This window comes from Haliaeetus leucocephalus, unplaced genomic scaffold (genome assembly GCF_000737465.1).
Source record: "Haliaeetus leucocephalus isolate CR32 unplaced genomic scaffold, Haliaeetus_leucocephalus-4.0 Scaffold340, whole genome shotgun sequence".
Classification (NCBI taxonomy): domain Eukaryota; kingdom Metazoa; phylum Chordata; class Aves; order Accipitriformes; family Accipitridae; genus Haliaeetus; species Haliaeetus leucocephalus.
Genome location: NW_010972776.1, coordinates 8,642,248 through 8,660,070, shown reverse-complemented (window position 1 = coordinate 8,660,070; position 17,823 = coordinate 8,642,248). Strand labels below are relative to the sequence as shown.

The following is a 17,823-nucleotide window of genomic DNA, read 5'->3' as shown; positions in this document are numbered from 1 at the left end:
AAGCCAGAGATAAGAGCTACCAGACTGTACCTGAAATTCAAAACCACATTTTATACCAAAGACTTATGAAAGATCAGCTGCAGACAATAAAACCACAAGCCTGGAGGAAAGACATTGATGGGATAATGAGGAGCAGTGTGAAAGCGCCTTCAGATAGATTAGAGAAGCCTGCAGGATATACTGTCATTAAATATAGTTTGTGATGCTGGGAAACTAACACTTTACCTGAGAACTGACCTTGTCAAACAAAAGAGAAAAAGACTGTAGAAGAACAGATGAAGTATTTAAGCAAAACGTTTTCTTGCAGCCAGTAAACTTGTAAAATACTCCTATCCAGTCTGCAAATTACAGCTCATTCCCATCAGGAAAGGAGGTCCAGAGAACTGCTGGATCCCTGGGTATCAGAGCAGGTCTTTTTGACTACTAAATCTTTTTAAAGAGCTTTTATGTATTTCTTCCTCAGCACTAATGGATTGTCCAGAAAGCTTTTCACACACGAGAGACAAGGGAAATTATTCCTGGCCGCTAACAAGCCCAGCTACCAAAGCGGAGGTCAGCTGCAGGAAAAACCCTCTGCAGTCTGCTCAGAGGAGTTGGTGAGTGATGAGATCATCTCATTTTGGTTCTTGCATGGGAAACAGGAGGGAGCGCCGGGCTTTGTGTGATGGGGAACCAGATGGTAGTCTGTCATGGCACCCAGCGGTGCCCTGCCAAGAAGATGCAAAGTATACAGGGCCAGTCCAGCACGGGCTGCAGGAAAAAGGAGTGTTGCATCATTTCCATCACCTGCAGCAAGTGCAAGCCAGCAGAGTAGGACGCTGACTTTCTGCTTGAGCAGGGAGGGGAAATGGATGCACGGTAGCATTTTGTGCCATCCGTTCATGGCACTCTGCCCTCCAATACCTCCAGATGCATTTCAGATTGCTCTGGCATTTGGGCTCTGCTCCCACTCTGCTAAATGAGTGCTAAGTCAGATCTGACTTGCAAGTCAAATTTCAAAATTGGGCTAATTAATTACACTCTTAGCTACTTAAATGGGAAATACAGGGGAACATCAATTACTATATATTTTTTCTTGTAACAAAGTACACTGTTTTCATTTTCCAGTGCAATTGATATTGAACTTGAGCAAGCTTTCTGGGAGAAACCAAATATGACTGAATGTAAATTACTGGAAGAACTTCCAAATAATATTTTAGACCTCCATGATATCACAATAACAGAAGGTAAGGCACCAGATACTTCAGTGACACGTGAATCAAAGTAAAAATTGTTATACTCAGATAATGCTTATGTTGGACATCTGAAGAACTGAAGCAACAAGGTTGCTTTAGGTGCATCCTACTCACCTGGTCATCTTAAAGTGTTTTTAACTCAGATGAATTTTGAAGGTGCTTCAACATTCTCTAGCTATTACTTTGAAGACTTGTCTCATATCCTACACTTGGATTTAGAACTAAGTAAATAACCAATGAATAATGTAACAGGTTTTGCCTGTCTATACTCTGTTACCACATCAAAGTAGTTCATAATATCTCATACAAAGACGCACAAATCAGCGTATGGAATTGAAAAGTTGGTGCTGTAATTCATGTAAGCTATAAGGTGACCTTTACCACCTGTTTATATCTTTTTTAAGCTATGCCAAATGGTGCAAGTTGTTTGAATGGTGAACAAAAACAATATTATAGCTTATACACCTACTCAGCAGTGCCATCAAATAATAGATCATTGAAAGATATCTGCAGTTGCATACAGTCTGAGTCCCAGGGTGTAAAACTCTGCTTCTATAAAAAAATTATAGAAGGATGATGAGATGATGAATGGCAAATACAACTTTTCAAACTATACCATTCACAATTTGCTTTTGCTGCTATAGCAGTTAAGCAGCATTTGGGGAGAGGGGCGGATCTTGTGTAATTTTGAACTCAAATGCTTGTAAATGTGACCAAAGTTAAAACTAAGTATTATTTACAGATAACCTTTATAATACAAAAGCAAGTGATAATATTCTTATGAAAAGTACAGTGTTTTCTTCCTTTAAATTACAACCTGAGATATCCAGATTTTACTTTGAAGTTTTTGCCAGTTTCATTGACAAGTTGAGGGCTTATTGACTTATACTTGGGACATAACTTTGTAATAGATCAGAAGCATTATGACCATATGGAAAGAGAGAAGAAGCAGACTAACTCCTTGCTTTAACATAGAGACACGTAGCTATATAGCTAGACATATAGCTATGCCACATAAATCATCTGTACTTTTTTTTTTCAGAGAATGCACAAGATGTTGTACAGCATATTTTATACCTCTTGCCAGATGCAACACTGCATATGGAAGAATTAGAAATCATTGCAAGTAAAATTTCTGATATCGTAAGGCTTGCAGATATGAGCGTGACACTTGCAGAGACTATATTGTCTATACTAAACTATATTTTACTGCAAGAAATAGAAGATGAGAACATTAGAAAACTGACCAATAGGTAAGTAAGATAACTTGCCCAGAAGTGGCTTCCTAAGCTAAAATGGCACCATGGAATAATTCATTCAGTCTATTAAAATACGACCACAAGAGTTAGCAATTTCTGTACATGGTTCTTAAGCATGGTTGTGGTTCTTAGCAGTAGAGATTGATTATTGTGTTGTCAAAGGTGTTTTTAGCAGAACCAGTTCTGCAGAAGTCACCATCACGGAGCTGTTCTTTATGAGCATCTCAGCCTGGAGGCAGACCAGGGAGACTGGCTGGCTGCCATCTCATCTCAGAGGTGATCTCCACACTTCAGCAGTGAGGTCTGTTGGCAGGTCAGCCTGGAGACACGTATCTGTTCCACCAGCACACCAGGCTGGAGTGCTGTACCTGTGCTGACGAAGATTTTTCAGACATAGCTATTCAATGTTAGACTTCAAAATCTACATTTAGGATCCTATGTCCATTATGTGATTCTCACACACGCTAAAGTCAAGGTTGCTAGATAACTTTAAAAACATCTCTCTCCTTTGAGATCTTAAAGGTAACTCAACTACCTGTTTTTAAAATGTCTGGCTTCTGTTGCTGAGCAGCGCACTGTTCAGAAAACTACTGCCAGCCTTTACAAAGGCAAACGCAAGTACACAGAGCTTACTCATCTCTGATTTGGGCAAGGCAGCTTACCCACTTCTCACTGCACGGCCTGAACCTCCAAGTAGGAAAGATTATTCTACTTTGCACTGGCAAACCCAATGCTAACCAACAGTGTAAGAAAGAGATGCAGTGTTCATCGTATTAAAGTCTTTCAGCATCTCTCATTTTAAAGACTGTGCCTATCTGCAATTTTCTTTCACTTAATGTAAAACAGTATTTTAATAAGAAATATTAAAATAAATATCAAAAGCAAGAAAAATGAAGTTTCCACTTAAGTTCTAGGTGGGGCATAGACTACACAACAGCTCAGTTGTTTGTACTGGACAACTATGCATTGCCTTTTCAAAGAAGTCAGGAGTCCGCAAGGAGGAGTAGCCAAAAATAGCTTAGAAAATCTGCTGGAGAGAAAGCATCGAGCATCGTGATCCTTTTGGCTGTGTGCTCTCTCTTCAAAGTCTACCGCACTGCAGTGTGTGGAGTGGGGGCTGTGATAGCTGCCAGCACTCAACACCTCTGCCTTCTCAAATAGGCTGTGGGGTTTTTTTAAGTGAAGTATCCATCAGTTCGAATTCTCCTCCTGTGAAATGTAAGGTTTCAGGGACAAGGATGATGTTCTAATAGACCCTGGACTCCTGATCCTTAATGGAGATGGAGTTGGTATATGCAAGTTGTAATAAAAACGTCTTTACAATTTTCATGGACAGGAGAATCTTAGGTATTTTAATTTCTCCATAGATCTGACCTCAGAAGAGCATAACCATTGTGATGATTCCTGATGAGTGCTAGCATGATATCCTCACAAGAGCTATTACGCTCCTTCTTTCAAGCCTCGGTAGAAATTTTGGATCCCTGATATTTTGAGGAAGTTGAATTTTGCAGCTCTAGGGCAGCTGTGGCTGAAAGGATCCCATGGGGGTCCTTGTGTGTCTGGGACCAACAATGCATGAAGATAACACCAGACCAAAGAAGGACAGGAAGGTTTGCCTTTAGTCTGTTGGGGCCAAGCTGTCATACACATTTTCAATAGAGTATTATCCCTTCTTGCATACTGCTGAATAGCCTTAAGGGTGGCCAAACAAGATGTGGAGCTGTCTCTGACTCTTTTAATACCCATGAGCATTAAACAACCCTGATTTGCTGCTTCCTTTGGATTCCAGCCTCTTCTCTCTCCTTAGAAAAAAAACCTACTGAGAGCAGGGCCCAGAAAGCCTGTGAAATCTGCATCCTCAGAGATATTCAGAGCTTTACTGGACAAGATCCTCAGCAACTGACCTACTGTTAAAGTATGCCCTGCCTGAGGGAGGTGGGGAGTTGGAGGACAGACCTCCAGAGGTCCCTTGCAGACTAAATTATTCTGGCTGTAATATTTCACTTGAGGGTACAATTAGATGATTGCAAATAATCAAATTAGCAGGTTTTATGAGTTACTGCCTTCCAGATGAAATGTAGTATTTGACTGGGTGTGAGTTTTCACTCAGGTCTTCCCAGAATCACCTTGTGTTGTTGTCCTGGTTTCAGCTGGGATGTAGTTAACTGTCTTCCCAGTAGCTGGTACAGTGCTATGTTTTGAGTTCGGTATGTGAAGAATGTGACGTTTTCAGTTGTTGCTCAGTAGTGTTTAGACTATAGTCAAGGATTTTTCAGCTTCTCATGCCCAGCCAGGGCACCTGACCCAAACTGGCCAACAGTGTATTCCATACCATGGGACGTCCCGTCTAGTTTAGGAACTGGGAAGGCGGGGGCAGGGAATCGCCGCTCGGGGACTGGCTGGGTGTTGGTTGGCGGGTGGTGAGCAATTGCCCTGCGCATCATTTGTACATTCCAGTCCTTTTATTACTATTGTTGTCATTTTATTGGTGTTATCATTATCATTATTAGTTTCTTCTTTTCTGTTCTATTAAACCGTTCTTACCTCAACCCACAAGTTTTACTTCTTCTCCCGATTTTCTCCCCCATCCCACTGGGTGGGGGGGGAAGTGAGTGAGCAGCTGCGTGGTGCTTAGTTGCTGGCTGGGGTTAAACCACGACAGTTGTCCCCGCGGGAGGGTATTTTCCACCTGCCAGACTTTCAGCCTACTGAAAAATGCTAACTCAACTGCTTGCCATCACCTGACCCTGTGCCAGACAAAATGCCATCTACCCCAAAATGGACCTATTCTGCTCTAGTGATTGCTTCTTGTGATCATAAATCAGAGCAGAGGTTTTTAGCTGATTGTCTCCTGGATGTATATTATGAAGCCAGGAGAACATTTCAAGAGATGTATCTTTTTTTTTTTTTTCTTGCTGTTGCTCTTGGTAAAGTATCCTGAAGACAACTGAGGAGATAGGCTATAAGGTGACTTACACAGAAAGAAATACGTCGGTCATAACCTCTTCCTTGGCTTTGTTGGTGATGCGTCCAGATCCCAGCGTGTTTGAAGGACTGGCCTTTGGCGTTACCTCCTACGACAGAGGCGTGGATCTCAAGGTGAGAGCAAATATCACCTCAGGGACCACTGACTAAACCAGACAATCCTCCTGCTATTTTGGACCGTTATGTATTTGACCTGAGGACAGCAGCTCTGACCATGTCATCTCTCTCTCCTGCAGATCGATGTTCAAGAAAACCCTTTCAAAAAGGCCTGGGCCTCAGTGTTTTTGCCAAAATCACTTAAGAAATTCCTAGGGGTCGAGCACTCTGACCCAGACAAGCATTCGAAGATCCAGTTTAAGTTTTTTGGCACTACTTCACTCTTTGCGGTAACTACGACTCCTAACAAATGCTAACACGGCAGTAATTGGTTCAGCTGTTCTTAGTGCGTATGAAAGAAAAATCCCAATAGCGTCATCTATTCTGGGCACATTTACCATCAGACTAATGGAGCACTAAGAAATGTGCAGGGAAAATGCACCCAGGCAGCAAAACCTTCTCTGTAGCAACAATGCTGTGAGAGGTCTCTGTAGACCTTAGACTTTTTGTTCATTTTCTGTAGCTGATGTTATTCTAATACTTCTGTTCTGTAGGAAAAGAACATAGCCTAATCTTCCTCTGATAGTAAGCTTTTGCTTAAGGAACATGCATAGTACATGTCAAATATAATGAAAATAATTTCAAGATTTATGTCTCCATTAAAACAATAGCAGTACTGATACACAGCATTTAGGACTATTCTAGTACTTGCTATGTTTTCTTAACTTGGGGAGGGGGTGGATGAGTGTAATTTAAAAGGGAGTTATTTCTTTTGGTATGATGGAGCATACAGTGTGCTGAGCAATGCTTTTCACACAGAAGAAGCATTCACAATTGTGGCTACTATCTAATGAGCTAAATGATGTACAACTGGCTGTTTTGACGTACTGAAACGATTATACAGCTTTCTCAATCCAGCTGGTGCATCTGAAACTGTTCTGCTTCAGCTGATGTGGAGGCTGTCCCTGAATTTACAACTAACTACATTTTCTAATGAAGTAGCAAGTAGCTAAATTACATCAGGCATCCCATGGTGTTTAGCTGATCGCCATTTCCAAGAAATACAATTTAAAAAAAAATGGAAGCAGGGAAGAGCTTGGATTTTTTTTTGCATACATGTATTTTTCCACTGCAGGATGACAGTTTAACAAAGGAGAGGTTGAATACTTACGTTGTGAGTGCCAGCATTGAAAATGCATCAGTTCAGAACCTTAATGAGCCTGTGACTATTACTCTTCAGCACATAGACCAAAATACGGTAGGATGTGTTCATTTCATCAGAGACATGTTGAAGTAAAGCCTATTTCACTTACCCTTACAATAAACTGGGAACAGGACATATAAGCTTAAAACATTTTTCTGCCTGACCTCTCTGTGATATATCAACCAAAACATTGACAGATCACACAGATCTCAGTGTTTAATTCCTGCAGGTTAGTAAAGCTTGTGTCTCCACTCCAAATCCATGCTTAGCAGCAAGGAATGTTTTCATTGTTTCTTTGTTTTGATCTGGGCAATTATTTTCAAGGAATAGTTTATTTGCTAAAAAATGGAGGTTTGGGGTTTGACTGAAATGGTTTGTAGATTCTCTGAATTCAGCAAATTGTTTTAGTCACCAAAAGGGGTAAATTTAAAAAAAAAAGCAAAACTTTGCATAGATGATTTCAAAATTAATTTGCTTTGTTTTGTTTCAAAATTATGTTTCAAAACTAAAATCTATCTTAAATTACTTTTGATGGGCATGGGTCAAGCTTGTTGACTTGGGTTCCACCTTAAGATTTTTGTGTTGCAACTGTTTATGGTCCAGCCTCCACATAAATATATTGCAAACCCAGAGCAGAACAAAATAATTCAATAAGATGAATTTGATTAAAGTTTAAGTTAATGAGAGCTTGAAAATGCTGCTTTTATGACAATATGCTCTTTCCATTCAGTTCTAGCAAGTAATATCTACCCAGAAATTTCATCTAGATAACCCCTCTCTTCCATGATTTTTACTCCACCAGGCCATCTGGCACCTCTCAGATTTTTTTCCTTGACCTTTTAAAAATATCCTAATTAAATATTTAATGAGATATCATCCTAACCTTCATCTTTGGCTCTCTGCCTAATTATATTTGACAGTCTACAGATCACGTGTCTTAACAGCTTATCTGTTCATGTGGCTTCCTGTAAACTCTGTGCTTTATTAAACTTCATTAATAATAAAAGAAAATGAATCTGTGCCTTGGGAAAGTTTGCTGCAGCATTATGAGTAATAAACTAGAATGTCCCCAAGGGAAAACATTGCATTGAATACTCATTTAAATCTGTTCAGCTGTTTGCAATATGCAGGCAAACTTTATTTTCTCTTAGGTGTCTTCCCTGCCTGGTTTCAGAGACAGTGGAAACACTGAAATTCTACACCAAAGTTTTTCTTGTGTTGAGAATTTTTTTTTTTATATTGTACAAAACCTCAGGTTGTTATTCTAGGTCTTAGTCATAACTTTTGAATTTCACCAGTAATTCAGTATGACATCTCAGATACCACATGAAGCTAATGAGATCAGACACAGGAATCAGTCTAAGCTGGAGAACTTGTCAGATTTTCTGCTGTCCTTAAAAGACAATACACGGTACAGAAAGACTGGGAAAACTGGGAAAATCACCGACTCCCAGCATTTCCCTTGGTAAAGGGGAAGGCGAAACTTGGGACCCTCCACTGGTTTTCAGTGCCATGGATGAGATGGCCGATATTCCAGCTGGTTTCCAGTGCCCCAGTGTCCAACTGCTCCTGAACTGCTGGCATCTCCCGTGACCTACAGACCCTCTGCAGCACCACCATGCAAATAGTCGCAGAGATCAGTGGGCTTTCAGCACAGAGGAAATCAAATCAAACTGCCGTAGTTATAAACCCTCATTACAGGCAAGATGCACCGTCTGCAAGTGCAGGCGGTGTACAGACGTACTGAATAAATGTCACGGCCTCCTTTTTCTCTGCTTTCAGGGTAATGCAGCCGTGCACTGCGTCTTTTGGGACTTTTGGAAGAACAGTAAGTGTTATTTACAGAGCTGCCACGCTTGCTTTGTCACCAGCCTCGCAGAGCCTTTGGCTCCTTGACATTGTAGCTTGAAACTTTGAGACTGTCCTGTTGAGTCTGTTGCTGGTTTCCATTGACATTGATACCTTAGTAATCAGTGTTACTACCAGGGGATACGTGTTCAGCATTGTACAATGGTGCACCTACATGAATAAGAAGACAGTTTAAGAAAAAAGCAGAAATGCAGTGAAACGTCAGATGACTTCTCACAGTTTCTTCAGGGAAGTCAGCGGGGGCTTTGCTGTGGTTAGGTCTTGAATATGGCTCAGAAAGTCAACAGATACAGAAAGACAAGTGTGTATTGGGTTAACTCAGAATGCGTGGGAGAGGTTTTTCTCTGCAATTATTGGTGTTAGAATATATACTTTTTTTAAATTGGAAGATTAGCTTCTGAATACGTCATACATGCCACATAAATAGGGTCATAAATTTAATCTTACCAGGGAAGATCTGGCTTTTTCAACGCTACACTCTGCCTAAACAAATCGTCTGCCCTGTAAATATTTCTTGCCTTCTGTGTTTCCATAGCCTGCAGTGTAATCTAGCCCAGCGCACTTTCCTTACCTTCCTGCTTTCTCTGTGTGCAGGCATATAAATGACTTTAAATATTTTTTCATTCCACCAAAGGCTTTCATCCAAGTTTTGAGGTTCTCAGGCAACTATATAAGATGTGTTCCTGTGTGAAATCTCACTTGTGTGCTGCTAAATGACCCTGCAATCTGTACTAACTTGAGCTCGTATTCACACATTCTGCGTGCTGCAGAGCTATAAATGCCTGAGCATGACTAACTCTGCTTAAAAATCCCTTTTTCTCTATTACACAGATGGACTGGGTGGTTGGAATACATCGGGGTGTGAAATGGAATATACAGATATGAATTACACAATCTGTTTTTGTAACCATCTTACCCATTTTGGAGTCCTACTGGTAAGTACTCCGTGAATCATCTCCAAAAAAGTCCCGTGGCACTAAACAAAGTCATCGCTAGTTTTGGGAGAGATAGGAGATTCATATCTATACAACCTGTTAGATATCTGCAATTTTGCCAAAATCACTAATAACAAACAAAACAGTTATAACAATTTTTATGGTATAAAGTCCTCTAAATGTCACTTGCTTCAAGGCAAATTCATTTTACAGATGTAGTTTGTACTTCTTTGCAATGTAACTTAATCAACGTTAATGTGTTATTTGCTGCATTGTAAGTACAGTGTTAAATTTACTACCTGCCAGTGGCAACTAATGACATTACATCTTTCTGAAAGTTTTATCTACGCTCCATCAGAAAGGGAAGTTTAATATAAATAGGGGAGATGTCATTAACTATTGCCTCTTATTTCTCTGTAATACAGAGAACACTGCCTCTAAAGATGAATGTCAAAAAATGACATTACTGCTTGAGAATGGGCTGCAACAAATGCGAAGTGTTAGGCACGTTCAGAGCAAACTGAGCAGATTGGAGTTGTCTAATCCCAGTAGGATACAACCCACACGATGGGATAAGGCCATCCCTTTGCCTTCAGATGCTTGCCCAGCTTCCCCTAGAGGTCAGCATTACCCTGCTCCACCAGAGGCATGCAAGCCCTCCCTGGTAGTAAAAACGTGACTTCCACAGGAATTTCGACGTCACGGATTTCAGACAACTTGCTAAAGTTTCCATTCAAGCAGAGAGAATTCAGGCTGATTTTAAGATCACACCTCTTCTGCACTGCCACTTTAGTAATCAGCACAGTTACAGGTATTTAACAGCACCGCCGATTGTACGTCAGAGATGTAGGTTACCACTCTGAGGTTCGAAGTTCGCCAAATAGAAGAGACGCTGTGGCAGGGAACAACAAAATCCTCTCAAAATTACTCCTGGCAGCAGCTGTGGAGGAGCAGGGCCCAGCCTCCCAGCTGATTTTTGCAGAGGGATCGTTTCTGGATCTGGAGGATCCTCCCACGCTCCAAGACATTTAGCAGGTCTGTGCAGTTCCCAAGCGTGGCAGCTGCCATTGAAACAAAGTAGAGTTTCTCCTACAAAGCGAGCTCCCAGTGGAATAATTTTGGCAAGATCCTGGAATCTTCGTTGAATTTGTGGTTTCTGAAGTATAGCTTTTCTAGCTTCACACCTTATTACTGGATACTTTAAATACTGCATATTTTTACTAGTTTGGATATTCAGTAGGACTATACAACAAGAAACACAAAAATATTAATGGAAACCCTCCAAAAGTAGCAGTAAGCAGAACAGAAGTTGATTTCTTTATCAATGTGAAAGTGTGGAAAGCAATTTTCTTTGTCTGTTATGGCAAACAACTGTGATTCTTTATTTTATAACACAGGACTTGTCCCGGACAGAGATAGATATCACACATGATCGTATATTAACTCTGATAAGCTATGCAGGATGTGGTGCTTCTTCCCTTTTTTTGGGCATAACACTGGTGACATATCTAGCACTTGAGTAAGTTTGATCCTTTTTCTTTTATCGCTTTTAATATGTTAGCAGTAATGAATTTGCAGCAACTGTCAGAATGTTTGTAATATTTCATGCTGTGTTGCATAGGAGGGAGGACTGAGAGCTGACAGTGTAAATATTGCTTTATTTTGACCTGCGACTGTGGTGAAATAAGGGGGATTCAAATACTCATGCTTCAATACAAGCACTAGTCTGAACTGTTCAGCAACTTCTATATTCCTAAATTTCTGTCATTTCACAGATTTACCCATGGACATGGGTAAGATATCATGTCAAGAATCTGGAATATTCCCTGTATATAGCCTATACAGTGGATGATATCGACAGTAAAATAGGGAAAATTCTCTCTTTTGCTCTTGGTCTTTCGGGCGTTTTGTCCTTTTGGATAGGTTTCGTTTCATACTGTATGTGCCAGTAGCTCCTGGCACGATGGGGCCCTAGACTTAGGTAACTGTGGGTGCTTTCATAATCCAGTAATATTGCAATAACAGTAATATTGGATGCAGTAGTAAAAAGATGATGTTAAGTCTGTCTCTTCTCCACCAAGTGTGAAAAACCTAGCAGATCTCCATGTATATAGAAGCTCTGCTTTTTCAGGCTGCAAGATCTGCTTCAAAACCACACTAGTGATGTGATGTAAAACACTAACGCAGACACAACTTATACCACAAGAAGCCAGTTTATAATATGACGAATACACATTTGTGCTACTTTGCATTAGTGAATGCACCCAGCACAACTCATGCAATGATAACCTTGTGGACTTTCCCCTTCTTTTTAGAAAGCTGCGGAGAGACAACCCTTCAAAAATCCTGCTCAATCTTTGTGCCGCACTGCTGATGCTGAACGTGGTCTTCCTCGCCAATTCCTGGCTGTCCTCATTCAACCAGCCAGGTTTCTGTATCACCGTGGCCGTGCTCCTTCACTATTTCCTTCTTGCAGCTTTCACGTGGATGTGCCTGGAGTCTGTTCACTTCTACCTGGCTTTTGTCAAAGTTTTCAATATTTATGTCCCAAAGTACCTCCTAAAATGCTGTATTGCTGGCTGGGGTAAGCAAGCAATTTCTTCTCCACTTCTGTGCTTGTAAACTTCTCTAAGATAGGGGCATATCTGCAAAAGTGAGTCAGGACACTGAGCTAGTAGAAATGTGGTGTACACCCTGAGCCGTAAGGATAGATTTCTTCCCCCAGGCAGGCTCAGCTTAAGTTTCTTCTGCCCAGGGAGACATTAGCAGAAAGTGCCTCTTGCTCCCTGCGCAGAGTCATATGCAATGAACACCAGAAGTGGGCGTACGGAACTGCTTTCCCTACCCCTCCTGCTCTTTACATGAATGATTTATCATGGTACCCCACGTCAGTGGATGTGCCTGAGGAAGTATGAGCTGCCCGCAGCCTTCACCCCTGCATTGGGGATGCTCAGAGGTGATTTTGACCTCCTTCTCCAGGCCTCATGTCCTTACCTGCCATTCTATGCACGATTTCCCTGTGGGGGGTGGATTTGGCTTTCATTCATAGCTCTCCTCAGGCAAGTTCACCTTTCCTCCAAGCACTGAGCATCACACTTGTTTGGGAGAAACATGACAAAAAGGACCCAAAATGCTGGCTCAGCTGTTAGAAAAGGTGTTACCAGAAGCGCTGACCCAGAGCAGAATTTGGTCTATATTTTTTGGGTCGCCATTAGATGCTGTTTTAAAGGGGTTTTTTAGGCTTTTGAATAGCATGCAGCGTATCACCTTAGATCTGATGTCGCACTTAATTGTTCTCAGGGGCAGCCATCCATGATGGAGGTGCTGGCAGCAGCCATTCTCAACAGAAAAGCCAGAATTGAAAGAAATATGGGAAATGGGGAATGAGTGGAAGGGAAGACTGATAAAACACTGTCTGGAAAACGTCTGTCTCTATCAGATCTTACTACAAAATGCTGTGGTCTGCTTGTCTTTTGACACTCTGCTTTTTGTAATAATCAGTTGGGTTTATTTTACCAGATTGGATCCCTTCTGGAGATGTTTGAACACTCACAAACATTTTGCAAACACAGATATTTTTATGCCTACTCATCTGTAATTTACATAAATAAGGAGATTAAACCTGCTATGCCACACATTTAATTATACTTATTTCAGAAGAGCTTTAGGGGTAGAGTTTGATCCTGAGATGTACACGTCTGCTGTAATTACTCATCAGAGGTTACCTGACATCTTTCCATATTCTCCATTTTTTCTTTTTAATCTAAATATTTCTTTTTCTTTTGCCTTCCATATTAGGAATACCAGCTATTGTAATTACTATTGTGCTTATTATAAATAAAGACTTCTATGGCAATGGATCACATTCTCAGAGCAATCCCTTCAGCAATTTGTAAGTATAATACTTTGAGCTTTTCAATGGTCACTAGAGTATTTTAAAGATACAAGAAATAATGTGAAGGCAACTTCTCTCTTGCTTTTGCCTTTTCTCCCCCATCTTTTAGTGATTCTGGTTCATTGGATCATTTTGGATATATGGCTACTACATGGAGTAACTCTCACATCAATGGACTGGGCTTGAGGACAGGAAGGGCTTCTGCCAGTCAACTGCATTTTTACTTTCTGGAAAATCTCTTTCTTTTCTAACTCAGTCTGATGGGACATTTGTATATGCTCCTGCATGTTCTAAATTTCCAGTAAAACCTAAAGGCAGAGTAATTGCTCTAGTATTTTGCACGTTTGCTTCTGTTTTTTTAATGTCAATTCACATCACTGTCTCTTCATAATTTCAAATTCTTTTATTTAAATCATCTCAACCTCCTCTCTTCTCCAATGGGAAAACACAGCATTCTTTCATCCTTTTTTTAAAAGGGTTTTATAGCAAAGAATGCTTCCAATTTTTTTGCCTGTATAGCACGATCTGATCACTTGTTGGTGAAGATTACCTGGAATATTTGAGTTCTATCCCATTAGAGAAGCAACACACACCCATGACACCTCAGAGGGAAAACTGTAACTTTAGCAAAAAGGCAGTAAAACTAATTTATGTCAGAGGAAAAGCTAACCAGTGCTCATCTCTGTCCTATACTACTATTTTGACTCCTAATTAAGTCATATTTAACTCGGTTTTCCTAAGGCAGTGTGTGTGTGTGCGTACACATTATTAAGTTGTGAAACAATTTTCAGGTTTATCTGAATTTGGCAGAAATATTAAAGTCTCAAAGTTATTGAATTTCTATAACATCCATAAAAAAGGCAAGTGGAGAGATTCTATGAATGTCTTCACTGGGGGAAAGCAATGGGCGTTAGGGAATGCCCCGTACCAGGTATCAGAGAACCATATGGGACATTTATTTTGGAAACCAGGCTTCATTAGTTTCACTGCTCACAAAACTCCTTATTGAATACACACCTCCCTTTCTTGCAGTTGCTGGATTCAGGAGAACATAGTGTTCTACATCTCCGTTGTGGCCTACATCTTCTTAATATTTTTGACGAATACAGCCGTGTTCATCACTGTTCTCCTTCAAATCCATGCCGTGAAAACAAGGACACAAAAGAGATCCAGATTCTGGAAAAAGGGTTTTCTTCAAGACCTCAAAAGTGCTTTCAGCTTGATGCTCCTTTTGGGCTTAACTTGGGGCTTTGTCTTTTTTGCCTGGGGAGCACTGAGGATATTTTTCTTGTATCTCTTCAGCATTTTTAACACCTTGCAAGGTAATTTCTGAATGGAGTACTGCTATAGATACAACAGTTTAGGGCCATGTAATAGAAATAAATTTCTAACATCATGTAATTCAAGCATGGGGGAAGAGAAGTGCTCGTATAGCTTTGTGTTACAGTGTTTAGCTATTTTAATAGGAAAGCTCCATTGCAGTGGGATGATGGTGTTGTTTAGATAGTATTGCTGTGATAGATATACTATTAAAGACACGAATTCATGCCTTTGAAACATGGGTCCCAATAAATGCATCTTTTCAGGACCTGGCACAATCCTTTTCATCTGGGCATAAAAATGGTTGATAGACTCTACAGTGACTTGCAGATTATTTTTATACCAAATCTGCAGAAAGCTCTTCCCATTACCCTTTCATATGCACAAAGGACTCAGTGCAATTCTGGGCCAACCTGATGCTGGCCCAGGGACCACCTCTCTGCCCATATATAACATACTGGTAACTGAGTGGCATACAAAAAGTTTAGAAAAGGGACAGCAGGTTGGAGAATCCACCTGAAAACCTGTGAAATTCTCTTCTTACTTCTTCAGGGTTCTTTATCTTTGTGTTTCACTGCCTAATGAAGGAAGAAGTAGTGAAGCAGTGCCGACTACACTTTTGCTGGGGAAGATTTCGTCTGAGTAATTATTCTGGTAAGCATTGAGGGGTTTTGTTTAGCTTGACTCATAAGTCTTCACCTGCTACTGGTGTCACGTTTGCTCCACATTAAGAAATAAGGCTCCCCTCAGTAGCCTTTCTGCATTGCATTGGATAATTGTTCTTTAATAGGTCTTTATCTTCTTCCATTAACTGTTTATACGATATGATGATGGGGTGACAGCATGCAGTAAAAAATGTAGATTTCCAAAAAAGATTTCAGCTTGGTCTCTGATTCTCTTCTCACATGCCATTCAGTGTTCCCTTACATGAGCTATGTTTTTGGTGGCCTTCCAAGTCTTCATACAGCCGAGGTTCAGAAATTTATGCAGGATATTGGACATACTAGTAGCTATTTTTTATGTGCAGGACCTGGGTTTGCTCAGCCTGGGAAGGAGAAGGGAGAGGTAATTACTGTCTTTGGCTGTCTGAGGGATGGTTATAGAGAAGAGACAGACTTCTCAGAGGTGCACAGCAAGAAGAGAAGAGGCAATGAACACAAGTTGCAGCTATGGAAATTCCCATTATTTATAAGGAAACACGTTTTTTCACAATGAGGGTAGTTAAATAGGTGACAGTGGCCCAGAAAGGCAGTGGAAAGAGTCTCTCTCCTTGGAGAGTCAAAATTCAGCTGGATAGGTGTCTGACCAACTCTGGGCAGGAGGTTGGAGTGAAGACCCGCAAGGGTCCCTTCCAACCTAAATTATTCTAAGATTCTGCTATCTACCAGCTCAGCACGAAATAACATGGGCTGTGGCTTATTCTGGGTTACTCTGGTAATGTTGATTTTTCACAGAAATGTGGAAGAATTTAATAACTTCAGTACCTCTGTGTGTCTATCAAAATTAGTTGACATTACGAATGGGTATAACAAAGGAGAAGCTAAATCAGTTGGTTTAGCCTTTTCAGGAAACCAGACTAAAAATCCTGTATTAACACATATGTCCTGTACACGGCGGTCTTGTGAACTGTGTGCTGCTGAGGAATATGTAGCTTTCCACTTGCAGAGGGGGGATTCCGCAAGAACGCTCCAAGTAGCACATATTCTCCCTTGAGCATGAGCCAGCTTGATACTGTATGATACAATAAGGGTAAGGCTGCCGTTCCTCTCCTTTGTGTACCACCCGTCTTCTTCGATATGACCTTATCCAAATTAGTATTACTAGATTGGGTCCCTAAAGGGGAAATAGAGGACTGAATTGCTGGTATCCAGCCCCACCTGCACGAGTGTGACAGAGCTAGTGTAAAAATTAACAGCAGGAATTGTGCATTGTGCTTCACGGAAATCCACGGCTTCAGGGCAGGTACAAGGATGGCACAAGAAGCAAGCACAGACGTTTCTCCTCCCTGGTCTCTAGTAGTTTGGGATGTGACACCCGTACAGATTTTTATTCCTGTGCCTTCCACTCTCTGATTTCAGACTGGAGTGGGTCAGGTGCAACTGCTGGATCTACACCAAGGCACTTAAACCACAAATCACCGTCCCAGGCTTTGTGGAGTCTAAATTCTAATGGAACAAGTTCAACTTCCAATGGTTTGGATTTCCTTCCCAGGACTTCTCCAGATATAAATTTTAGGATCGGTAAGAAAAACAGTATGCACTGCATAGACTAGAATGCAGTAGGTTCCATATGGTGACTGTCAAAACCCAAGCAATGGAATTAAATAGAAAACCTTTTACTGCTTTGTCTGTGTCAGACTTCAGTTTGGGGTAAATGGCTACCTTACAGATGGCTTTTGCTGTACTAAAGAAAGTAAGAAAGCCCTTAAGATCCTGGTATGGCTCTTCTCCAAAAGGAAGGGAATTCTCTGCTCAGCTTCCACCTTAGGCACTTAAGAGATATTCTAGCCTGGGCCAGCTGGCTCTCATTCTCATGGGACCTACTTCCAGTCAGGGAGCACTACAGTCTATTGCATACATTCCCAGAAGAGCAAAGATCTTGAGGGTTACAGAAAGCCAAACAGGACCTGCTGTGAGCCTGTTTAATCCAGAAGAATCCCAGCAGGAGGTTTTGCCTTCCAAGATAGAGAAATTGTTGCAGAGCCCTATTCTGAAAAAGGAATGCCTTTAGAGGAATTGTGACATAAGCACCAAACATTCTTCGTTGTTTTTGGAAACATGCTGATTTCTGTTATCTCCCCAAAGACCTTAAATCAGTGAGTTCTGCATAGACAGGTTTCTTTCTAAATATATTAACCCAAATTATTATAATAGAAAATTTTCCCTAATTCTTTTCCATAGCTGAAGTTCATTACAACCCCAGTGCTGAACCTCCAGAAGATGCTCAGACCAAACATCCTTGTTCACGAAGAATACTACCCATGGATACAGGGCACTATCCACTGAAAGCAAGATTTTTTCATTGA

General features: G+C 40.9%; 1 protein-coding gene across 1 annotated transcript in view; it reads left to right on the top strand.

Annotated features, from left to right (window-relative positions):
• GPR112 (G protein-coupled receptor 112) overlaps positions 1-17,823 on the top strand; it is a 33,478-nt gene extending 15,655 nt beyond the window's left edge. Inside the window, exons 7-20 of the mRNA XM_010572545.1 lie at positions 464-596; positions 1,108-1,226; positions 2,278-2,488; positions 5,428-5,593; positions 5,716-5,865; positions 6,711-6,833; positions 8,562-8,607; positions 9,480-9,583; positions 10,981-11,102; positions 11,899-12,167; positions 13,382-13,475; positions 14,511-14,800; positions 15,351-15,452; positions 17,699-17,823. Coding sequence (XP_010570847.1) covers positions 464-596; positions 1,108-1,226; positions 2,278-2,488; positions 5,428-5,593; positions 5,716-5,865; positions 6,711-6,833; positions 8,562-8,607; positions 9,480-9,583; positions 10,981-11,102; positions 11,899-12,167; positions 13,382-13,475; positions 14,511-14,800; positions 15,351-15,452; positions 17,699-17,823 — 2,054 coding nt within the window. The remainder of the gene's footprint in view (positions 1-463; positions 597-1,107; positions 1,227-2,277; positions 2,489-5,427; positions 5,594-5,715; positions 5,866-6,710; positions 6,834-8,561; positions 8,608-9,479; positions 9,584-10,980; positions 11,103-11,898; positions 12,168-13,381; positions 13,476-14,510; positions 14,801-15,350; positions 15,453-17,698) is intronic.